Source organism: Coregonus lavaretus, assembly GCF_964263955.1.
Source record: "Coregonus lavaretus genome assembly, chromosome: 15".
Taxonomy (NCBI): domain Eukaryota; kingdom Metazoa; phylum Chordata; class Actinopteri; order Salmoniformes; family Salmonidae; genus Coregonus; species Coregonus lavaretus.
The window spans coordinates 37934419-37958479 of NC_140002.1; the positions used below are offsets into that span (position 1 = coordinate 37934419).

The following is a 24061-nucleotide window of genomic DNA, read 5'->3' on the forward strand; positions in this document are numbered from 1 at the left end:
AGGACCACATTAAAATCATATTTAGGCCTATTTAGAGGGACTTGTTTGTATTGGTGTCAGATGATGCTATTCACTGTACATTATCCTAATGTTTTCTCCTGTGTATTATCCTTTAACTGGGAGTGCTTCCAATCTGGGGTAAACAACATTTCCTGTGTAATTGGGTGAAATGTGCAGTTTCAGAATAGAGTTAAAGAAAAGTGCATTTGAAAAGACAAGAGATGAAACACTGAGAGACGACAGTGTGCTGCACATGAGTCATCCTAAATATAATGACGGGAGTGGGGGGAATCACCTTTTAGTTATAAGGTTTCCAATTAGAGCCTCACGGCCTTAACTTTGATTTAATCGATTGTAGGATGTAAATGAAGGTCTCTGTGCAAACGAGGGGCTTTGATGTAAGGCTGTGAATGGCTGTCTGCCAGACGTTGCTCCGAGACGGGCTGGAACCGATGGAATGCTTCCAGAACCTGCCTTTATGGAATTTAGAGTTTCCCTGGCAACATGACATCAGCCATTAATCAAAATGCACATGCCGAGGTCTTTGGAATACAGAACACGTCCAATACATTTGGAGGGCACCTGAGATTTCTCTCTCTGAGAGGACGGAGACTCATGGAAAGTGCACAGGTGGCAAAGCTGGTGTGGTGACACTTATCATACATCCTAGTGGGGGTGGAATAGTGTGGGGGTGCTCAGCACTGTCAGCTTAAAACATCACATGGATTTCATATTCACACTCTCACTGACCTCTGACTGAGAATCCAAAATGACTTATAATAAGCTCAATTTAAAAAAATCCACAATGAATGTAAAATCATTAGCTTGCAGTCTTAGTGCCACCCTGATGATGAAGTAGCATTAGCACTTCCTCCACCAAGGCTGGGCCATCCCCAGTGGGCAGGAAATCAGAGCTCTGCTGGACCTCTGGGATCTGAAAACTGGGCTTGCATGCCAAGTGTCAAGAAGCTGCTGTTTTGAATAGGGTCTTTGTAGCATTCTGCTAGCGATAAGCATCTCCTTGTGATGAGGATTAGTCATTTCACTGTTCCAAAAAGCAATCTGTTCAACATCTGAAGAAATGTACTCTCACTGTGATCAGGGAAACTGAGCTGGTAATGAAACCATTGTCTGACTCTGAAGGATCAATGGAGGTCACTCTGACAAGGGAACTAATTCATCATGGGGTCACAGCCCCAAATCCATCACTGTATGCCACGGCTAGCTGCCAGGATTGCTGGGCATGGGCTGGCACTGCGGAGAGGCAGGGAGGAGGGAGAGAGGAGAGAGGAGAGCAGGGAGGAGGGAGGAGGGAGAGAGGAGAGAGGAGAGCAGGGAGGAGGGAGAGAGGAGAGCAGGGAGGAGGGAGGAGGGAGAGAGGAGAGCAGGGAGGAGGGAAGGAGGAGGGAGGAGGGAGGAGGGAGGAGGGAGGAGGGAGGAGGGAGGAGGAGGGAGGAGGGAGGAGGGAGACAGGAGAGCAGGGAAAAGGGAGACAGGAGAGCAGGGAGGAGGGAGGAGGGGAGAGAGGAGAGCAGGTGCTCTCTGTTTCAGTTGAGGCAGTGGCCAGCGGCTTGTTTTTAACTAGCTAGATAATTGTATTCACTGGTCCTGGGAGGCCATATCATGTGTTCAAGCTTTTGTCCAAGACCAGCACTAACAGAACTGATTCAGCTAATGAAGGTCTTTATGATTAGCTGATTGATTCTTCAAGTTAAAACTAGCTTACTTTAATAGTTTAAGGTAGTAGAAGCAGACAGTTAGACATTGTAAAAAGCTAATATGCTAGCTAGCTGATGATCTCGTTGAAGCAATGTATGGCTATATAGTGAATTTTTCAAAGAGTTTTATGAAAGTGGTGGATGGCAGACTCAGCAGCTTAGAGAGAATACTACACATTGTGTGTGGCAGAGCCCAGAAGGCACTATAAGCAGTATGTCTGGCTGTTAGAGGTAGGGAGAGGTGAGCAGTGTCTTCGCTCAACAAACCAGCCTACCTCCCAGCCCAGGGCGCAGGCGGTTGTCGTAGCCATCCAGCAGTCTGTCCAGGATCCGGGTGAAAATGGTAATGTTGTCACTACTGTCGTCAGGCAACGGCTCTCTGTGCCCAACCACTGCCCTGCAGAGTGAGAGAGAGAAAGAGAGAGAGAGAGAGAGAGAGAGAGAGAGAGAGAGAGAGAGAGAGAGAGAGAGAGAGAGAGAGAGAGAGAGAGAGAGAGAGAGAGAGAGAGAACGAGAAAAAGAGAGAGGAGAGAGAGAGAGAGAGAGAGAGAGAGAGAGAGAGAGAGAGAGAGAGAAAAGTGTTAGATTGAACACATCTTTGAGTCTTTCCTGTAGCAGTGGTTCCTCAGGCTCCTCAGATCAGCCATGGGAAATACACTACATAGAAACAGCTCCACCTGAACCAGAATAACACACGTGTCTGGCTGTCCACAGCTTCACTTTGCGCTCATAATCATTTTCCTGTTTACAACGAGATCAGGTCAAACCATTGGAGCAACCACTGTTGTTTCAAACCACTGAGAGAGCTGTAGGGGTAATTGAACCTTTTTCGAATTCAACCTTCACAGTCATGGCTACCGCAATTTGGGGCGTCAGCACAACACTCTCAGACATGGAAAGACTGATTGAAGTCCAAAAGGATTAGTAAAGCCGGTCACAGAGCTGCTGCCGACAGACAACTCACAGTCACAGAGGTGCTGCAAACTCTGCCTCAGGGTTTTTTCCTCCTTCCTTCTGCATAATATCCCACAAGTGACAAACGAGGTCCTGAATATGCAGTCAACTTCCGTCTTCCTTAATTACCTTAAATATGCCAGAGCAATTATCTCTTCATGGGCCTGGCCACCGTTCCCCAGTGAACAATGTGCTGGTGAGACGGAGAGGGCACCATAGATGAGCTAATGAGTGCCATTTTCAATCAGACTCAGAGCCCCTGAGGGACTGACCTCTGACCTGTCTTCAGATTACCCCTATCAACAAGCATGTCTGAGCGCCACTAATAGCTAGCAGCCAACATCATTTATATGCAGGCATGCACCGCCCATAAACACTCTCACATGAACATACATACAACCTTACATGTGCAGCAGGTCACTGTGCATTCAAATACATTATACAGGTACGTCTACCCTTCACATAGTAGACTACAAGGATAAACAAACACAAGCCTTCAACTGGCAGACAGACTAGAAATTGTGTTGTTTCAAGGGATGGGTACATTGTCCATCTGAAATCTCATTGTCAGTATACCAGTACTAACAGCACAGTTAAGACAATGTCATAAAAGGAAGGACATACAGAATTGAGATAAGAACATCACTTTTATACGTGTGTGTGTGTGGGTGCGCATGCGTGTGGCACCTTGACGTATGAACTACTATTTGTATTTCACATCCAATCATCTCAGACGCCAGTCAAAGCCAAAGGGGCCTCTGCTGAAAATGAATCAGGTCTGATTGATAAACGCAGCAGAGCAACATAGAGGAGAGAGCGGGAGAGAGAGAGAGAGAGAGAGAGAGAGAGAGAGAGAGAGAGAGAGAGAGAGAGAGAGAGAGAGAGAGAGAGAGAGAGAGAGAGAGAGAGAGAGAGGAGAAGGAGAGGAGCGAGGGAGAGAGAGAGAGGGAAGGAAAAAGAGCCGCACTGGGTATAACTCCACCGACATCTAATTAAATTCCTTGAGCTTTAAGAGGGGCTGCTTACACACCCTGAATCCAAAGTGGGCACCTCAGAAAGCTTCCCCCAATCCCCCACATGCACAACTCTCCTTCCTCCTTCACTTTCTCGCTCCATCCCGCTCTCTGGGGGCTTAGAGGGAGGCTTGGCACTGATTGACTGATAAGGACCCCGATATCCGTCCACTGCTGGAGTGGCTGGGCCCACGCCACACAGCCTCATTGTTTTGCTACTGGGCACCAGAGGCTGCCAGAATCCAATGGAGAGGATTAGTGGGCCCGGTTGGAGCTGCCTACAAATGACATTTTGAAAGCTGATGATTCTCCCCAGCGTGCTGTAGCTACAGGGGCCCTGCTTCATTTACTTACTATGGCAAGGGGAAATTAAATGAAAGACAACCGCCATCTACCTCCAACAAGGGGGTATGAATGACATGTAGGGGGTACATGCCCTCATCAATATACTCTTAATTAACAACATTTCTATTCCAGAATCAGCCAACCTCCTACTGCCACCCATCAGCACCAAGGGCAACCTCCTCCCTAGCCAACCCACTCACACATCTCCTCAGCCCCAGCCCATCACAAACTTATTGATACTAATATGCAGCATATCATACGACACGTTGTCTCTGACAAAGACATGCCTGCTATCATTCAGTGGCTTCACAATATGACTGATTTCCTTTGTTGGCCTTGTCTTTTTAGTGTCTTCCAGTTGTCTGTGCTCTGAGGAGATAAGGCCTCCAGGAGAGAAAGGGAACAGGTTGAACAATGGTTGCTAATGCAGCTTTGATTGACTCAGGGGCAGATGCTACGTCTCAGCTCAATAATGACCAACATTTCTGTCCGTTCTTCTTTTATCTACTTGAAGCTAACGAGGGCGTGATGCGTGTTGGGCGTTCTCTTTTGAAGAGGACTCACTGCTCTGAAAACTCAGCTCAGACCTTTACTAGGAGTACTCATGACGCTCTGCTCGTGCAGAATCCCTGGCCTTGCAGACAGATAAATGCAACGGTCAAACACTGAACCTTAAAAAGTACCCTGAGTTTACAGTGAGTGAGTTTACGGTCCTATAAAAAAAGGGGTGAGGGAGAGGGCGAGAATGAAAAGGTGAGGAAAGAAAGAGAAAATGAGTGGAGAGGTAATATAAGATGATACTATTCCCTGCTGACTCCATTCTGCTGTCACATCACATCTACCAGGGAGCAGCCATTAAATCATACCGTTTGTCTGCTTTCCCCTTTCTTCCACAAGGTAAAACCAGCTATAGAAACAGCAGCCACTATTGTTCCAGAAAAACTGCTTTTCAAATCTATTCTGCTGATTTCTATAAGGCTATCCAGGAAACCGGAGCAAACATCACTCTCAAACATCCTGGTAAACAAGCAGCTTTATAAAGACAAACAAATGTGTTTATCTTGCCATGACCAAACTGCCATGAGTCATGTCTGTGGGATGTTGTGAGTGAGTCACAGGTGACAGGAACATACAATCACGTCTCACTGATTAGACGGAAAACATATGTGTACCCATCTGACCAGACAGCCATACAGCCAGACAGCCAGTGCTGGGCTCTCTCCACTCTGCTGTACACTGGGATTGGGGCCTGGGACATGCAGTGGCAGATGTTTCCTCTCTTTCTCTTCACCCCGCTTCACAATCAGACTCTTTCCAACAGTATCCTCAACTTCCTTCATCTCTATCCATCTTTCTAACCCTGCCTGTCCTCATCTCCACTACCACTCTCTCATTTCCCCTTCTCTCTTGCACCCCTTACCTTAATTTCTCTTTCTTCCATTTCATTGACACCAGCAGTAAACGTATTTTAAAACTGAAATGAGCTGTAAATTATATTTATTCCATGGAGTTTCTGTATACATTACATATCATATACATACTATGGGGGTTGAAGGCACTTTTAATGCACTATATCTAGCTCTTCCAACAGCATGTTTAAGTGAATGAGCTGGGGAATGTTAAAATTGGTTGATCCCAAATAGACTTGGGGAATAAATCAATAACTCTTTAGAATAAACCTCAGTTTGAGTGCTTTGGCAAGTGTTGTGTACAACAGAGTCAGATATAATCTGATCAGCCTGCCAAATGCAAGTAACTGTAACTTGCTAGAAGGTGCTCTTCAATCTTCCTCTGCACGTTTAATGGTGGTGTTCTCTAGACTCAACACCGAGCAGATCTAGTAAATGTGGTTTAGTGCCTGGCGTGTTGGCAGGTTGCACCCTAAACTACACCATTGGCCAATATATGACTCAGAAACAGTGTACTGATCCAGTGTACTGATCCAGCATACTGATCCAGAAGCCCTTCAGCACAAACCCAATCTAGTAATCCCTGGTTTATCTGTTGGATCTGCCTGAGTGTTGAGCCAAACCAGAGCCATCTCTGCCCAGCAGCTGCTACTTTTCCTCTAGCCCTCCACAGTCTGGCCAGTAGTCAAACACACTGGATCTGGACTCTGAGGCCTCTGAGAAACATGTAACCTCGCTCATTTACATCTCCCATTTGATTACAGACAAGATACTCTGACCACAACCCCATTCCAGTAGCTCCCCACTCCCCAGAAGTGCCAGGGTAAAATAGCGTTAGGGTCCAAGAGCTTGGATAAGCCTCCAATTGACAAACCTAGTCAGGCTCTGCGAGGCGACTAAACAAGATGAAAGGACCAGCGCCTGTCAAACCAGACAACATAGAGATGTTACAGACATACTGTAGTCAGACAAGCATAGTGAAATAACATCCCACAAAATTGTGCTCACAAATTACTCTGATCAGTTTATTTTTGTCCCTCAAACATTAAAGTGCAATGTGTCCTTGGTTTAGTGCCTTTGGCTAAATTAACATCTAGTGTGCAGAGTATTAATTAATTAAATAGACAGAAGCATGCATAAAACATGTTTTTTTCTTCTGTTGGGATAATTATTACTAACGTTTTACTAAGGCAGAATGCAACTCCTAGGAGCTTTCTTCATATTAGTTTCTCCTCTTCCAACTTCATTATTATTTCAGTGAAACTTTTCAGCTTTTATGGAGCAGCCCCTGTTGTTAAGTGAACATTGTCTAACTGACTCGCTTCCCAGATAACTTTTATCATGCTTTACTAAAGCTCCCTGCTTTACAGACACCACTTATTTTCGGCTATTCCCTTGTGTTCCAGCCAATGAGGCATGTTGGCTTACCAACAGACAGGGTGCTGTAGGATAATTCTCAAGCAGAGCATGCTCATTGACTGGCTTTCAGATGTAAGGATTTCAGCAAGGCTATGTGGATCTGGAGGTGTGCTGGATCATACCAATAACTGTGAATTCCAACATAGAGTTCACAGTGCATCAAGAAAGGGGAGTGGCTTGTATTAAACCACTGTGAAATTGGAGAGTACAGTGCATTCAGAAAGCATTCAGACCCCTTTACTTTTTCCACATTTTGTTACGTTACAGCCTATTCTAACATTTATTTAATTGTTTTTTACCCCTCATTAATCTACGCACAATACCCCATAATAACAAAACAAAAACTTTTTTTTATTTTTTATTTTTGCAAATATATTAAAAAATACAAAAACTTAAATATCACATTTCCATAAGTATTCAGACCCTTTACTCAGTACTTTGTTGAAGCAGCTTTGCCAGTGATTACTGCCTCGAGTCTTCTTGGGTATGATGCTACAAGCTTGGCACACCTGTATTTGGGGAGTTTCTCCCATTCCTCTCTGCAGATCCTCTCAAGCTCTGTCAGGTTGGATGGGGAGCGTTGCTGCACAGCTATTTTCAGGTCTCTCCAGAGATGTTCGATCGGGTTCAAGTCCGGGCTCTGGCTGGGCCACTCAAGAACATTCAGAGATTTGTCCGAAGCCACTCCTGCGTTGTCTTGGCTGTGTGCTTAGGGACGTTGTCCTGTTGGAAGGTGAACCTTCGGCCCAGTCTGATGTCCTGAGTGCTCTTCATCAATAATCTATCTGTACATGTTTGCCTCAATCCTGACTAGTCTCCCAGTCCCTGCCGCTGAAAAACATCCCCACAGCATGATGCTGCCACCACCATGCTTCACCGTAGTGATGGTGCCAGGTTTCCTCCAGATGTGACGCTTGGCATTCAGGCCAAAGAGTTCAATCTTGGTTTCATCAGACCAGAGAATCTTGTTTCTCATGTCTCAGAGTCTTTAGGTGCCTTTTGGCAAACTCCAAGCAGGCTGTCATGTGCCTTTTTACTGAGGAGTGGCTTCCGTCTGGCCAATCTACCATAAAGGCCTGATTGGTGGAGTGCTGCAGAGATGGTTGTCCTTCTGGATGGTTCTCCCATCTCCACAGAGGACTCTAGAGCTTTGTCACAGTGACCATCGGGTTCTTGGTCACCTTCCTGACCAAGGCCCTTCTCCCCCGATTGCTCAGTTTGGCCGGGCGGCCAGCTCTAGGAAGAGTCTGGGTGGTTCCAAACTTCTTCCATTTAAGAATGATGGAGGCCACTGTGTTCTTGGGGACCTTCAATGCTGCATAATTTTTTTGGTACCCTTCCCCAGATCTGTGCATCGACACAATCCTGTCTCGGAGCTCTACGGACAATTCCTTCGACCTTATGGCTTGGTTTTTGCTCTGACATGCACTGTCAACTATGGGACCATATATAGACAAGTGTGTCCATTTCCAAATCATGTCCAATCAACAGGATGCACCTGAGCTCAATTTCGAGTCTCATAGCAAAGGGTCTGAATACTTATGTAAATAGGGTATTTCTGTTTTAGAGTTTTAATAGATTTGCAAAAATTTCAAAAAAACAGTTTTCGCTTTGTCATTATGGGGTATTGTGTGTAGATTGCTGAGGAAAAAAATAATATTTAATTAATTTTAGAATAAGGCTGTAACGTAACAAAATGTGGAAAAAGTCAAGGGGTCTGAATACTTTCCAAAGGCACACCAGATGTGACTGAAAACATAATGTAACAAAATATTGCCTCTATAGGAGAAAATAAAGTTTGAAAGAATGTATAATATCTGGAAAATCACAGTTGTCAGATTAAGCTGGGATCAATGACTAATGAAGCTCAACTTCATGGCAGTTTAACATGGCATAGCCAAACTCTGGCACAGCCATTCTCTGCAGCACGCAAGGTGTTGAATCAACTCACGTCACTGGTCAGTAAGGAAACCTACATCCATCCCCAGTTGCTCTGGAGCATGATTGAGTTCTCTGTGTTCACAGTGCAGCTGTGCAGACACACCCTCTGGAGGATCCACTCCGGCTCTAATCTGATTCACAGATGCCTGCTGGGACTGTTAACCAATTAGGAACTTTGAAGCTGACAGATCAATTACTCAATATATATCAACACAATGCCGTTGTTAGTTATCCTATCTGAAATTCAGGTAATTAGCCAAGAGATCAATAAACTGTGAGCAGGACGGAGAACTTGGGGAGATATGAGATAATTTGAGATTGATAAACTCATTAATTAAACGGAGTGGCTGCGGATCCCACTCCTCTGGACCCCTCATCCCGACCACTAAATGTCAGACGCTTCTGGCATGTGCGGGATTCTCTACTTTACACAGTCTCTACTCTACTCGTTCGGCTGCCCAGAGAACAGGCTAATCCGGTGAATGGTGCTCGTTTAATACAGTTAGATCAAAGCTGAATCAATGTCTTCAAGATCACATATTATAGTATTGTAGCCGGGCCCACTTCCACAAGGGGGTAAAAGGGGGCTTAGCCCCCTCAGTTGAAACCTGTGGCCATCAGTTTTAGTTTTACGTCCCTATATAAAAATAGCAAAAAATTACAAGGATTGAGCGACAGGTTGGTGCCAAAAAAATCTGTATCGCCCCTGCTCTGTGGCAGCACAATGGACATAGCGCGCCTCGGTGTGTGTAGGGGGGCTATGGAAAGCCACTGGGCAGTTAGGTATGGGTTTCCATGAAAAGCGAGAAAAAACGTTTCTCATCTGTGGTAGGCTAAGTGAATAACGTAATACACCTCCGTCTGTAATTATATATTTTTTTTATATAAGGGCGGGGTCTACAGACTTGAGTGAAGCTGCTTCACTCAAGTCTGCCTCACACCCCACCACTACAGAGTTTAGTTAGCTTCTTAGCTAGCTGTAAAAAGTGTTAGTTGTGACAGCATTGTGATGTTCCTCTCTGACATCGAATGCACATGTTCGTACATCACAGAATTAAGACTTGAGGCTAAAGGCTGCTGAAGGCGGTGACGGACGCCGGCTTTAAGTTTACAGCCACCATGGTGCACAGAATCCTCAGTCTTCTCGATCCTCCAAACAAATTACACAGTGCATTGGAGTGCATCGAGAAACTGAGGTCTTCGAAGCCATTTGGGCACAGTGCAGTGCCAGTGGCACCGACGCACCACCAGCTCCAAACAAACAATGTTATGTATGTACAAATCTCCAGCAATACGTGGTGGACAGTACAGTAGGCCAGCAGGACAGAGAAGAAGAAACTGAATGTAAAATACTGTTTTTCAGCACGTTGGATGCTGTCATTGGTGAACTGTCAGAACGATTCAGCGAACGCAACAGCCAACTGGTGGAGGCCCTGTGTGCCCTTTGACCCAGAGAGACATGACTTTCTAGATGTGAAAAAGGTCAAACCACTGCTGGATCAGATTTGGTGGAAGCTGACTTTAGTGTCGCTTGCCAATTTTTGCAGACTGAAATCACCGCTCCGTCTCCAATGAGGACAAATGGACCCCACTTGATATCCTGAAACCATTCTCTGGGACTTTCTCCGCTATTCCGAACATGCTTACTGCACTGACTTTTGGGGCATCCACAGCTACATGCAAGAACTCATTTTCCACTTTGACAAACGTGTTCAGTCAGCACAGAAGAGGCATGCTACACCCGAGGAAAGCTCAACTAATCCAACTGGCATTTGAGGGGGATTCTTACAAGAAGACTTCGGGGAGAATGGAATGATCGATTACTCAGAAAGTTCCACAGAGCATCAAGAAGGCTGCAACTCTTCTGAAAAGGTAATAAACAATCTAGCTGGTTGGGTTTTATAAAAAATCTTAGAGGTTTAGCCAGTGGCGTTATTTCAGCAAAAAACCTAGGGTATGGCAAAACGACTTCCTTAGCCAGCATACGTTTTCAACTGCTATGCTTTATTGTGTTCAAGCTGAGAGGACTTATTTATTTATGTTTTGTTTGTGTTTTTAATATCATCAAGGAGTAATACGTCTGTAATGTTTGTAGTTTTTTTTATTTTGGTTTGTTTTTCATGGTGCTGATAGAGAACAGCAGAGATTTCGTGCCAACCTGTCACTTCTTGGTCAAAAGCACTCAAGGGTCTCGGCATTTGAACTTTTATGTTTATTGTGGTATAGCGTGATATAAGCAGAATTCAATATAATTCCAATGCAAAAACCCAAATGACGCCCCCGAGTATAGATACATATCGGTATGTTTCATCATAGAAATAGATAAGCTATATTCTATTATGGTTTTCTTGGTAGCCCATTGGTTTTCGTGGTAGTAAATGGAACTGTACGTATTGGAAACATGTTTATGGTAGGCTGGCATTGCTTAATTGATTACGTGGGTCGAATTTGATTCGCAGAAGTGTACTGTGCCATATCACAACGTGTTGCTGTACTCATGAGCGAGCAGCATTATTATATATGTTTGAAGCGGGCCTATAGGCCTATTTATTTGGCAAAACCGCTGTGCGTGGCTGCATCTCACTGTAGTAGGCTGTAGGCTATGTTTTGGTTATTTGGATCTCCATTAGCCTTTTGTTCACTGAGTTTATTTACTGTTAATCTAATTAGCCTAAATATAGATTGTGTCATGCCTTATTGATCTGATATTGTGTTTACTAGGCCTGCTTGGTACCGCTGTTTTCTTCTTTTCGCATTCACTCGTTCGCATTCACAGTTGTGTCGGTATTCTAAGCCAAACTGCTATTCAGTATTTTTGTTTGCATGCATGAATAACTTGGTTATTACTTTCAGCATTTAGTTTGTATTATTTTGGTAAGACAGCTGCATTCACATAGGCTGTTTGTAATAGGTGAATTACCCTATCTATCTTGTAAGACAAAAAAACACCAGCTAATTTCTTATGAGATTTTAGGATGATTGTGCGAAAGGTCAAATATTTATCTGTGGCCACTGGGCAAGATATCTGCTTTGATTAAAACTAAACAGTTTGTTAAAACCATCGCTCCTGTACATAATTCAAAACATTAGGTTACTTCGAAACAACACTGTTTATCTCAAGAAGATCTAAAGGCATATCCCCATGAAACGTCCTATTTTCTCCATTCCCATCGTAATGCTGAAAAAGAAAATCTACGACAGGCAGCCAGGTCATCCAACTGCAGACAGAGAGTCATGTGAATACATTACCCTGGCCCAGCCCTGTAACACATTAACCTTGACAATGCCACCGCAACATTGAGAGAATGTTCTCTGTCCACCAGGTCACATCTCAAAGTGACGCCCTTCCCTTCTGTCCCGTGAATAATGCATGTGAGATGGGGTGAGAAGGGGACAGGAGCCGGGGAACTTCAGAGCCGATCCATATGCAGGGATAGCTGGAGTGGACTTACAGCACTCTCCCCCTCATAGCCATTGATTATGTGTCACTTTGGCCGGTGGCGTTGAAACCGATTCCAAACAAAACAGACAACAGAAGAGGGTCTGGCTGTTCACACTCATTAACCTGTGATTGCACTGCGGAGGGTGTGGATTGGAGGCAAGGACAATGGAAATTAACACAGGCTGCTCATTCATATGTAAAATATGGATTGTTGCAAATAATAGTTTAATCAAGCCCTGCCTATCACCGAGTGTGTGCAGTGAGGGATTGCAGCGATACACAGAGTGACAGAACCTAATATAGGGGATTTGTCTGTGACAACTTTATCCATTAGCAAAGTCTCCTGCCTGTACTGTAGCAAAGCCGATTTGGAGCCCGGCGATGGTATCAGTGGGCATCAGGGAGGCGGCAGGGCTCGGGGAGAGACAGCTTTGCTGATGTGGAGAGATACTCTGGAGGTATAAGCACTCTGGTGCTCTGAAGTCTAAAAGGATTATTTACAAACTTGGTCATGGCTGTACACTTACATTTTCGGTTCAGATCCAAATTTCTCGAGACAGATACCACATCATAATAACCCCCACCCCTGCTCCCCTCCATTTCCTACCTAAAAGGGGGAAGTTAGGCAAACCCTCACCTATAGCACAAGTTTTAATAAAAACAATTTTCTGAGTGAAGATTGCAGTGCAAGGCTGCTGCTTATGTGCGCTATGTCGTCTTTCAAATGATTGCGCACATCTCGTTGTTATGCACCGAAAGTATGCTTTGACTTAATCTACCCCGTCCCCCAGAAAGGATTCCTATTGAAGATGCGCATGATCATCCCCATAATCTTTTCACGTGTTTGTTTTCGAAGGATGGAGCTAAGAACATTAACAACTTCATAGTTAAGAACACTATAACAATATGGAAGAAAATGAAACGTATTCTACAAGAACCAATATCACTCTCTAAAAACTTACCCCTATGGAACAATCCAGAATTCACCGATAAATTGGCCCACATGGAAAACTAAAAGGAATAGAAACCGTAAATGATGTGGTAACAGGAAATACAATTATTTCCATGACACAATTAAATAGAAAGTTTGGACTGACCCATTTAGACATTTTCAAATATATGCAACTTAAAAGTTGTGTATTACGAAATTTCGACCTGAAAGCTTTTGGACATGTTTAGGGAATCCTATTTGACTCAGAAAAAGATACTCATATGATAGGTAAGATATACAAAACCTTGCAGAGAGACTATCCAACTGACAATCTCTTAGAAAGAAATATAAACTACTGGAATCAAGACTTAAAAATAACTGATATTGGCACAAGATGGAACGAGTGTTGGAACATAACTAATGAAATTACAGTTAACGAAAATGTAAGTTTAATCCTGTATAAACTTGTCACGGTTCAGACAGACGACCAGAGGACCACAATTGCGTCACACCAGAAAGTTTATTAAAACTTAAGGGAAAAGGGAAGTAGGGAGTGAATGAAGGCTCCAGGGGTAACAGGGATCCCGTCCAATGTGCTGGGTCTGTGCCCCCCCCAGTGGCAGCGATGCGTCCTATGAAGCCGGTGGTGGGTGGTCCAGAAGTCCTGGGGGGGGGAGACACAGACACAACAGGGCGGAATGAAACAAGGCAGCAGTACAGTTCAAGGGAAATCCAAAATACGTAGTAGCAAGGCAGAAGGCTGGTCAGAGTTACCGGGATAGAAGAGTAGTCAGGAGTCGTTATGGCAGAAGCAGGTCTGGATCTCCTGGGGCAGAAGAGTATCCAAAAATTCAGGCAGGTCCGGGGTCACAAAACCAGGGTGAGCCAGAAGCGCGAGCAAACAGGTTCCGGGTGTGAGCTTTGCAGACGATCTGACACCGGAGAGCTGAAAGACAGGGCCTTAAATACTGGGAGAGGTAGTGGGTAATGCAGCGCAGCTGGCAGAGTAATTAGAGCAGAGCAGAGCAGGGACAGGTGGAGCTAGTTAGGCTGAGTAGAGAGAGTGGTGAGCAGAGTGGAAGAAAATTAAGGTGGTAACCCGGTGGAGTGAGAGGCTCATGACAGAACCCCCCCCCCAAGGGACGGCCCCAGAAGTCCCAAGAGCAACACCACGCCGGGCGGGAGGAGGGGAGCCGGAGGAGGGCTAGAACTCCTCCGAACGGTCCGAGTGAACGTCCTCATCCTCGGAGGAAGCCGGAGGGCCGTGGTCGGGAGATGGGACAGGTCCCGAGACAGGATCAGGCACAGGACAGGAAGCCGAGCGGGCAGGACGGTTAGGGACCCCTCTGGGGCGGCCCCTACGGATTGCAGGTTGATCAGGATGCCGTTGGTGGAAAGCGGTGATGAGAGTCCTATCCACAATCCGACTAGCTGGCACCCAGGTCCTTTCCTCAGGTCCATAGCCCTCCCAGTCAATGAGGTACTGGAGACCCCTACCCCTCCGTCTGGACCGAAGCAGGCGGCGGACGGTGTAAACCAGACCACCATCGACGAGCCGTGGAGGAGGAGGACAAGGCGCAGCAGGGACCAGCGGACTCTCATGGATGGGCTTAATCTTAGACACATGGAAAGTGGGGTGCACCCTCAGGGAATTAGGCAGTTGGAGCCGGACAGCAGTTGGGCTAATCACTCTTATGATAGGGAATGGGCCAATGAACCGAGGTGCCAGCTTCTGCGACTCCACCCTGAGTGGCAGGTTCTTCGATGACAACCACACCCTTTGACCAACATGGTAGGTGGGAGCAGGAATTCTCCGACGGTTGGCCCCGGTAGTGTAGCTGGCAACGGATCTGAGGAGTGTGGCTCGGGCTTGTGACCAGGTGCGGCGACATCGACGGGCAAAAGCAAGTGCAGATGGGCAAGTAACCTCCTCTTCCTGGCTGGCAAATAGAGGAGGCTGGTATCCATAAACACATTGGAAAGGGGACATACCGATGGCAGAGCAGATCAGAGAATTGTGTGCGTACTCCACCCATGTCAATTGCTGCGACCAGGAGTGGGGGTTGCGTGAAGTCATGCATCGCAGTGCCTTCTCGAGCTCCTGATTAGCCCGCTCTGACTGCCCATTGGATTGGGGATGGAATCCGGAAGTCAGACTGACTGTGGCTCCCAGCAGGTGACAGAACTCCTTCCAAAAAGCGGAGGAGAATTGTGGACCACGGTCAGAAACTACATCCTTTGGCAGTCCGTGGATCCGGAAGACGTGTTCCAGGACCACCTGGGCGGTCTCCTTGGCGGTTGGGAGCTTGGGGAGGGGAATGAAGTGTGCCATCTTGCTGAAACGGTCAACTATGGTGAGAATGACGGTCATGCCCCTTGAAGGGGGCAGCCCCGTGACAAAGTCAAGGGCGATGTGAGACCAGGGACGTCTGGGCACAGGCAGGGGCTGCAGCAATCCGGCTGGGGGCTGGCAGGACGACTTGTGTTGGTTGCAGATGGGGCAGGCTTGGACGAATTCCCGTACATCCTTTCTCAGAGAGGGCCACCAGAACCTCTGGGCGAGCAGGTTGTAAGTGCGGGTGGAGCCAGGGTGACAAGCTAGGCGGGAGTCATGTCCCCACTGAACGACCTGGGACCTCAGGTCTTCGGGGACAAAAAGGCGGTCAGCTGGGCAAGTGCTGGGACCTGGCTGGTTACGGAGAGCCTCCAGCACCTGTTCCTCAACAGCCCAGGTCAGAGCTGCAACGATGCAGGGACTTGGCAGAATCGACACAGGGTCCTTGGAGGGGGTGTCATCCTTCTGGAATTGACGGGAGAGGGCGTCTGGCTTGGTGTTACGTGATCCAGGCCGGTATGACAGAGTGAAATTAAACCTGGTGAAGAACAGGGCCCAGCGGGACTGCCTGGAGTTCAACCGTTTGGCCGTGCGGATGTACTCCAAGTTCTTATGATCGGTCCAAACGAGAAATGGAATGGTGGACCCCTCCAGCCAGTGACGCCACTCCTCCAAGGCAAGCTTCACAGCCAGCAGCTCACGGTTCCCTATGTCGTAATTGCACTCAGAGGGGGACAACCGACGTGAGAAAAAGGCACAGGGATGGAGCTTCCTATCCTCCGCAGCCCACTGAGAAATCACAGCACCAACTCCCACATCCGAGGCGTCCACCTCCACAATGAATTGCCGGTCCACATCAGGCATCTGGAGGATGGGAGCGGAGGTGAACCTCACCTTGAGGGTACTGAAGGCTTTGTCGGCTGCTGGGGTCCAGGTGAAGGGTTGCTTGGTGCTGGTTAGAGCAGTGAGAGGGGCAGCAACGGTACTGTAGTTCCGGATAAACTTTCTATAGAAGTTAGCAAACCCCAGAAACTGTTGCAGCTTCTTTCTGTTCTCCGGAACTGGCCATGAAGTGACTGCTGATACTTTGGCAGGATCCATTTGGATACTTCCCTCTGCCACTATGTACCCCAGGAAGGCCACTGTCTTGACGTGAAACTCACATTTCTCTGCCTTGGCGTAGAGGGAATTCTCCAGAAGACGATGAAGGACTTGCTGGACATGGCGGGTGTGTTCAGACAGGTTTCTGGAGTAGATTAAGATGTCATCCAGGTAAACGAAGACAAACTTGTTTAACATGTCCCGCAGTACATCATTCACTAGAGCCTGGAACACAGCAGGAGCATTGGTGAGGCCAAAAGGCATAACCAGATACTCGTAGTGGCCTGTTGGTGTATTGAATGCGGTTTTCCATTCATCTCCCTCCCGGATCCGCACTAGGTGGTAAGCGTTTCTGAGATCCAACTTGGTAAAAACAGTGGCTCCCTGGAGCAACTCAAAAGCAGAGGTGAGCAGAGGCAGAGGGTAACGGTTTTTCACTGTGATGTCGTTGAGTCCCCTGTAGTCGATGCAGGGGCGAAGAGATCCGTCCTTCTTCCCCACAAAGAAGAAGCCAGCACCAGCAGGAGATGAAGATGAACGGATTAATCCTGCGGACAGAGAGCCATTGATGTAGTCCTCCATGGACTTTCTTTCAGGAGCAGACAACGAATAAAGACGACCCTTAGGAGGGGCTGTTCCAGGGAGGAGGTCGATGGCACAGTCGTACGGTCGGTGAGGGGGCAGAGATGTGGCTCTTGCTTTGTTAAACACCTCTCTGAGACCATGGTAGCATTCTGGGACATTGGAGAGGTCAGGAGCGGAGTTAGTAGGTACTGGCCGAGGGGGTAGTGCGGCAGCAAGCAGGCAGGTTCGGTGGCAGTCCTCTCCCCACTCCCTGATCACCCCGGTCACCCAGTCGAGCTGAGGGTTGTGCCGGCGGAGCCATGGGTAACCCAGGATGAGGGGTTGGCCTGGAGAGGGGAGCAGGTGAAACTGGATAGTTTCTTGATGGTTTCCGGACAGACCCATCGAGACGGGGGCCGTGACATGAGTGACCGATCCGAGTAAGTGTCCGTCCAGTGCCCGGGCAGGAATAGGAGGTGTCAAACGGAGGTTCTCCAGTCCCAGTTGGCGTGCCAGCTTGATGTCCATTATGTTGGCTTCGGCGCCAGAATCCACCAGAGCAGCCAGGGTGTGAGTTGAGTCAGAGAGGCGGAGGTGAACTTGCAGCAGGGGTTTGCGGTCGGAGGACTGGATGGTCATTGAACTCAACCGGACTCCCCTTTATGCCCGGTGAGCTTCGGCCCTTTAAAGGGCAGGTTACCACACGATGTCCATCACCTCCACAATAGAGGCAGAGGTTTGAGGTGAAGCGGCGCTGGCGCTCTGCAGGAGTGAGAGAGGCTCGCCCAATCTCCATAGGCTCAGACTGATCAAGCTGACCTGGGTGAGTGGCAGTAGATGACAGGAGCCCAGTCGGATCTCTCCGAATGCCGGTAGTAGGTGGACCTTGGCGCCCCCTCTCACGACGACGGGTCTGTATCCTTCTGTCGATCCTGACAGTCAGTGCGATGGCTTCATCAAGAGTGGAAGGCAGTTCATGGGAGACCAACTCGTCCTTGATATAGTCAGCCAAACTATGGAAGAACGCGTCCACCAACGATGGTGTGTTCCAAGAACTTCGTCTAGCCAGGGTTCGGAAGTCGATGGAATGGTCTGCGACTGTACGTCTGCCTTGTCGAATACTGAACAGTTCACGAGACGCCTCTGCGGTTGGTGAATCCAGGTCAAACACCTTCAGCATCTCCTCAGCAAACAGGTCGAAGGTTGCACATGCGGGGGTTTGACGTTCGAACTCTGCTGTTCCCCAGAGTCGAGCTCGGCCCGTCAGGTGAGTGATGGCATACCCAACTTTAGCCCCCTCCGTGGCGAAGGTCCTTGGCTGCAAGGAGAACTGAAGTCGGCAGCTAGTCAGGAATGGCCGGACCTGGGTTGAATCGCCGTTGAACCGCTCGGGGTTTCCAATCTTGGGTTCCGGAGCAGCGGCTGCAATGACCGGGGCAGGTAACTCGGGGGCAGGGCTGGTGGGCAGACTGGCTGGGGTAAGGTTGGTGAGGAGTTGAATGATCATGGCGAGTTGTTGTTGCTGCTGCTGGAACTGCTGCTCATGCTCATCGGTTTCCATGTCGGGGAAAGTGTGCGCTGAGTCCATAATGGTCAGATCGTACTCTCACGGTTCAGACAGACGACCAGAGGACCACAATTGCGTCACACCAGAAAGTTTATTAAAACTTAAGGGAAAAGGGAAGTAGGGAGTGAATGAAGGCTCCAGGGGTAACAGGGATCCCGTCCAATGTGCTGGGTCTGTGCCCCCCCCAGTGGCAGCGATGCGTCCTATGAAGCCGGTGGTGGGTGGTCCAGAAGTCCTGGGGGGGGGAGACACAGACACAACAGGGCGGAATGAAACAAGGCAGCAGTACAGTTCAAGGGAAATCCAAAATACGTAGTAGCAAGGCAGAAGGCTGGTCAGAGTTACCGGGATAGAAGAGTAGTCAGGAGTCGTTATGGCAGAAGCAGGTCTGGATCTCCTGGGGCAGAAGAGTATCCAAAAATTCAGGCAGGTCCGGGGTCACAAAACCAGGGTGAGCCAGAAGCGCGAGCAAACAGGTTCCGGGTGTGAGCTTTGCAGACGATCTGACACCGGAGAGCTGAAAGACAGGGCCTTAAATACTGGGAGAGGTAGTGGGTAATGCAGCGCAGCTGGCAGAGTAATTAGAGCAGAGCAGAGCAGGGACAGGTGGAGCTAGTTAGGCTGAGTAGAGAGAGTGGTGAGCAGAGTGGAAGAAAATTAAGGTGGTAACCCGGTGGAGTGAGAGGCTCATGACATAAACTAATGTATAGAATTTATTATACAAAAGACAAAATTCACAAATTCTACAGCACAACGGCAGAGTCATGTCTTAAGTGTAAAACTAAGAAGGACTCAATAATTAATGCCTTCTGGGAGTGCTATGAAGTCCAAAAGTTATGGGCGGAGTTAGAAAGTTGGCTGTCAGAAGTTTTACAATGTAAGTTTACTTTTAATCCGTCTATCTGCATATTTCAAGACATGGCATATGAGGGTGCGGTGAGATACCCAATGGGGTGGACCATACTTTTCTAGTCAATGACTTTGAAAAAACTATCAAATGATCCTCCATCACTACGACAGTGGATGAATCAAATGTATTATTATTTAAATATTGAAAAGGTGTGGGCTACGGATAAAAATAGAACAGTGCAATTTGAGGCCATATGGCATAGAGCACTGGAAAGTTCCAGGGAGAGTGTGGTTGTGAGACATACGTGATGTGTATGGTTGCGGTGGGAACATGTGAGTCTGAGCAGGTGTGATGTCATTGATATATGGTTGTTATTGTTTGAGAAAAATAATGAAAAGATTCTATATATTTTTTTGTTTACCTAGTCAGCTTGGGGATTTGAAACAGCAACCTTTCGGTTACTGGCCCAATGATCTAAACTGTTAGGCTACCTACAGTAGATATGAGAAGTGAGAGAGAGAGAGATTGGAAGGGATGGGAGGGGAAGTGAGAGAATCCAATGTACTGAATTCTTTTTCTGTGCCTCCTTGAGATGTCAGAAGAGAAGAGGGGAGTCAGAATGACTACACAGCATGCAGCACACTCTCGATTTATGCTTATTAAAATCTGGAAACATATGATCCAATTTGGGAATGAAGGCAGTGCCACCTAAATAATGTTAAGCACATCTAATCTCAGCTAAGACATATTCTTTTTAACAAAGCAGGACTAACCTTAATGCCAGCTCTGAAGCTCTGCATGCCTCATACTGCCTTCACTCCTTTCCCTTTTATTTTCAGGATCCATTTCCACATAACCGCATTAGGAAGTAATAATAAATACATGGGTTTATTGGTACGTCCCAGGGGAAGTCAAAATTAAACTTAGTTGGAGAAAGACGATGCAACAAAAGAGTAGGGGATCAGAGAGGGAGGCTTATCAGAGGCCAGAGTATTTCACATTCAGTTCTGATACTGAGGGAGAGAAATGGGTCATCGGAATAATAAGGACTATTTAGGTTCCTCACTTGAGTCACCAGAAATGTCTTTAGGACAACAAAGTGAGCAGAGCCATGAAACAAGCCACTCCAAGGCCTCAATTTGTCTCTTTAAACGCCTTGTTTATTCTCTTTGGGCTTGTTTGTTTTTTAATAATCTGAATTATTTACATAAGCAACAGGGAGAGGCACTACTTGTTATGCAGAGGTAGTAACGGAGCTACTGGTGTTTAGAACTGCAGTCAACCATTATCAACTTTAGCATCTTCCTCTTCATCATCATCCTCATCACCATAATCATCATGTAAATGTAATAGCTTTTGTCATCAACATGATATTAGTTTTGTTTTTTTGCATGCACAAAGCTAAAATCTGCATTGCAAACAGGACTGGACTGCCAGCATGTCTGAAAAATAAGGATGCATCCTATATTTTCCAAAGAGCAAATTAACCAAATAATGGAGGCGGAAATGATCGAATTTTCTTGAAGGGTGTATATGAATGAGAAAACGTATAGTTGGAAACAGGGTCTGTTATTTCACATGAAATAAGATCCAGTCCATCTTTCTTTTTCACTCTTTGCTGACACAGTACAACATGAATCACTACTCCACCAAAAGCAAGAGGTTTTTTAAATGACTCCTCTTGAATATTGTGTCTGTGTGTGTGTATTTGTGTGTGTGTATGTGTGTGCATGTATGGTGCCGAATTGGATTGCAACCTAGTTCCCCCCCAACCCCCTCTTCCTCCTCCTCCACTCCCCAATCTGATTCCATGTGGGTACGCTCCCAGACTCCAGTACAGGGTTGAATAGGGACATATCAATCAATACCTGACTGTAGCACTTAGTGTTAGCATGAAGGCAGTCGTCATGCGTGTGTGCCTGTGACCACACCCCTGCACACACAACTATAGTATACCATCAAACACATTGTCTGCATTATTGCTTATTGTGCGGTCATGTGCTTTCATATAGTATGTTGTACATGATGTGCATAACAAACCACGCACACGATCATGCAATATATATTAATTATGGGAAGGAGGGGACAAGTTTGGACAATTGGTCAAACAGCAACACAACGTGTTTATTAAGAGAAGTTTGAATTCCAAAGCTTGATAGCTGTAAACTTGTTGATTGCTTTGTATGACTCTCTTTGATGGATGGAGAGAAATCTCTCTGTAGCTAACCAAGGGAATAGGTCGATAATGGGGGGGTGGCTAACAAATGAGTTGAGATGGGTAGATGCTAATTGCTGTGTGAGTCAGTAAGGGTAAGTAACAGTGATGAGTAGAAGCTACGTCACTAGTTCTAAAAAGCTTGTGGTAGGCTAGGGAGCCTAGCCCATGGTTTGAAATGGATACACAAGGCTAGAGCATGCAGCACACTGCACTGAGGAAATGGACTCAGTAGGAATACCATAGTGATCTTAGGCCTTGTCTATGGCCATGTCTTGGCAAGAACCTCCTGGCTGTACATCTTTTTACAAATGTGTTCAGTGTGCTGCTAATAGGCAGTGAGAGCTGACTGGCACCATGGCAAGACAATCTGGGCTAATTCCTGTCTCACCGTCCCTCAGGTCTCCCCACAGCTCTGTCGGCAGGCCAACCTTCCCTTCTTCCAGGTTGATTGAGTGTCGCTTTGCCACTAGAAATCTAATAGCGATTTACACTGGGCCTCCAAAATGGCATTCTGCGGATCATAAAGTCTGGCTACTGTACTAGAGCCATATTAATGAATGTATTAGCTGCAACACATCCCCAGAGCTTCAAAATGGGGGACAGAAGAGGACGAGAGGGAGGAGGAGGTGGAGAGGAGTGAGTGTCTGGAAATGGGAGAGAGCTACGGGAGAAAAGGGGAGAACTATGAGTCTTCATACCCGATTTGTGGAAAGGGGTTGAGGAGCAGGAGGCAGATCCACATGCCCGACATGAATACTGCAAGTTTCCGGAGAGTGGCAGCCATATCAAACTACGGCCCAAAACCCTGCAGAAAAGAGAGGAAGAAGAAAACATTCACATGTGAATGGTGATGCATTAGCACCTCAGATCAATGTGTATCTCCAGGCCTGGAAAGCAGAACACACCGTCTAATGCAAACAGTTATTGAAACACATAATTCACTGGCAGGTGTCCTGAGGGACCTGGATCTGAATGGATTTCCTGTTGATCTGACCTGATGACTCGCTTTTGTCACACAGACACACGGACAGACAGACAGATAGACAGACAGATGGTTTTCCTCTATGGCCATTATGACAGAGAGATATTGAAAAGACTGTAAACAGCTTTAAAGAAAAATAAGGGTGTGTGCTGCCATGAAGAACATACATGATGTAAGCCAAAATGCTTTGAGTTGATGTACAGTGCCTTCGGAAAGTATTCAGACCCCTTGACTTTTTCCACATTTTGTTACCTTACAGCCTTATTCTAAAATTGATTTAAAAATAAATAAATCTGATCAATCTACACACAATACCCCATAATGACAAAGCAAAAATAGTGTTTTTGAAATGTTTGCTAATTTATTACAAATAAAACACTGAAATATCACATTTACATAAGTATTCAGACCCTTTACTCAGTACTTTGTTGAAGCACCTTTGGCAGTGATTACAGCCTCGAGTCTTCTTGGGTATTTCGCTACAAGCTTGGCACACCTGTATTTGGGGAGTTTCTCCCATTCTTCTTCGCACGCTCGCTGGGCCACTCAAGGACATTTGGAGACTTGTCCCGAAGCCACTCCTTTGTTGTCTTGGCTGTGTGCTTAGGGTTGTTGTCCTGATGGAAGGTGAACCTTCGCCCCAGTCTGAGGTCCTGAGCGCTCTGGAGCAGGTTTTCATCAAGGATCTCTCTGTACTTTGCTCCGTTCATCTTTCCCTCAATCCTGACTAGTCTCCCAGTCCCTGCTGCTGAAGAACATCCCCACAGCATGATGCTGCCACCACCATGCTTCATGGTAGGGATGGTGCCAGGTTTCCTCCAGACGCTTGGCATTCAGTCCAAAGAGTTCAATCTTGGTTTCATCAGACCAAAGTAGTCTTGATGGTTCCAAACCTTTTCCATTTCAGAATGATGGAGGCTACTGTGTTCTTGGGAACCTTCAATGCTGCAGAAATGTTTTGGTACCCTTCCCCAGATCTGTTCCTCGACACAATCCTGTCTCGGAGCTCTAAGGACAATTCCTTCAACCTCATGGCTTGGTTTTTGCTATGACATGGAGTGTCAACTGTGGGACCTTATTTAGACACGTGTGTGCGTTTCCAAATCATGTCCAATCAATTGAATTTACCACAGATGGACTCCAATCAAGTTGTAGAAACATCTCAAGGATAATCAATGGAAACAGGATGCACCTGAGCTCCTCTGTAGCTCAGCTGGTAGACCACGGCGCTTGTAACGCCAGGGTAGTGGGTTCGATCCCCGGGACCACCCA

The 24061-nt window shown here is 46.7% G+C and overlaps 1 protein-coding gene across 1 annotated transcript in view; it reads right to left on the bottom strand.

Moving 5' to 3' along the window:
- The window catches only part of LOC311142137 (gamma-aminobutyric acid receptor subunit alpha-3-like), a gene marked incomplete at both ends in the record, with an annotated part of 106242 nt that extends 83651 nt beyond the window's left edge, over positions 1–22591 (bottom strand). Inside the window, 2 exons of the mRNA XM_084177727.1 lie at positions 1994–2115; positions 22506–22591. Of these exons, the coding sequence (XP_084033853.1) occupies positions 1994–2115; positions 22506–22591 (208 nt within the window). The remainder of the gene's footprint in view (positions 1–1993; positions 2116–22505) is intronic.
- Positions 22592–24061: the final 1470 nt, after the last annotated feature.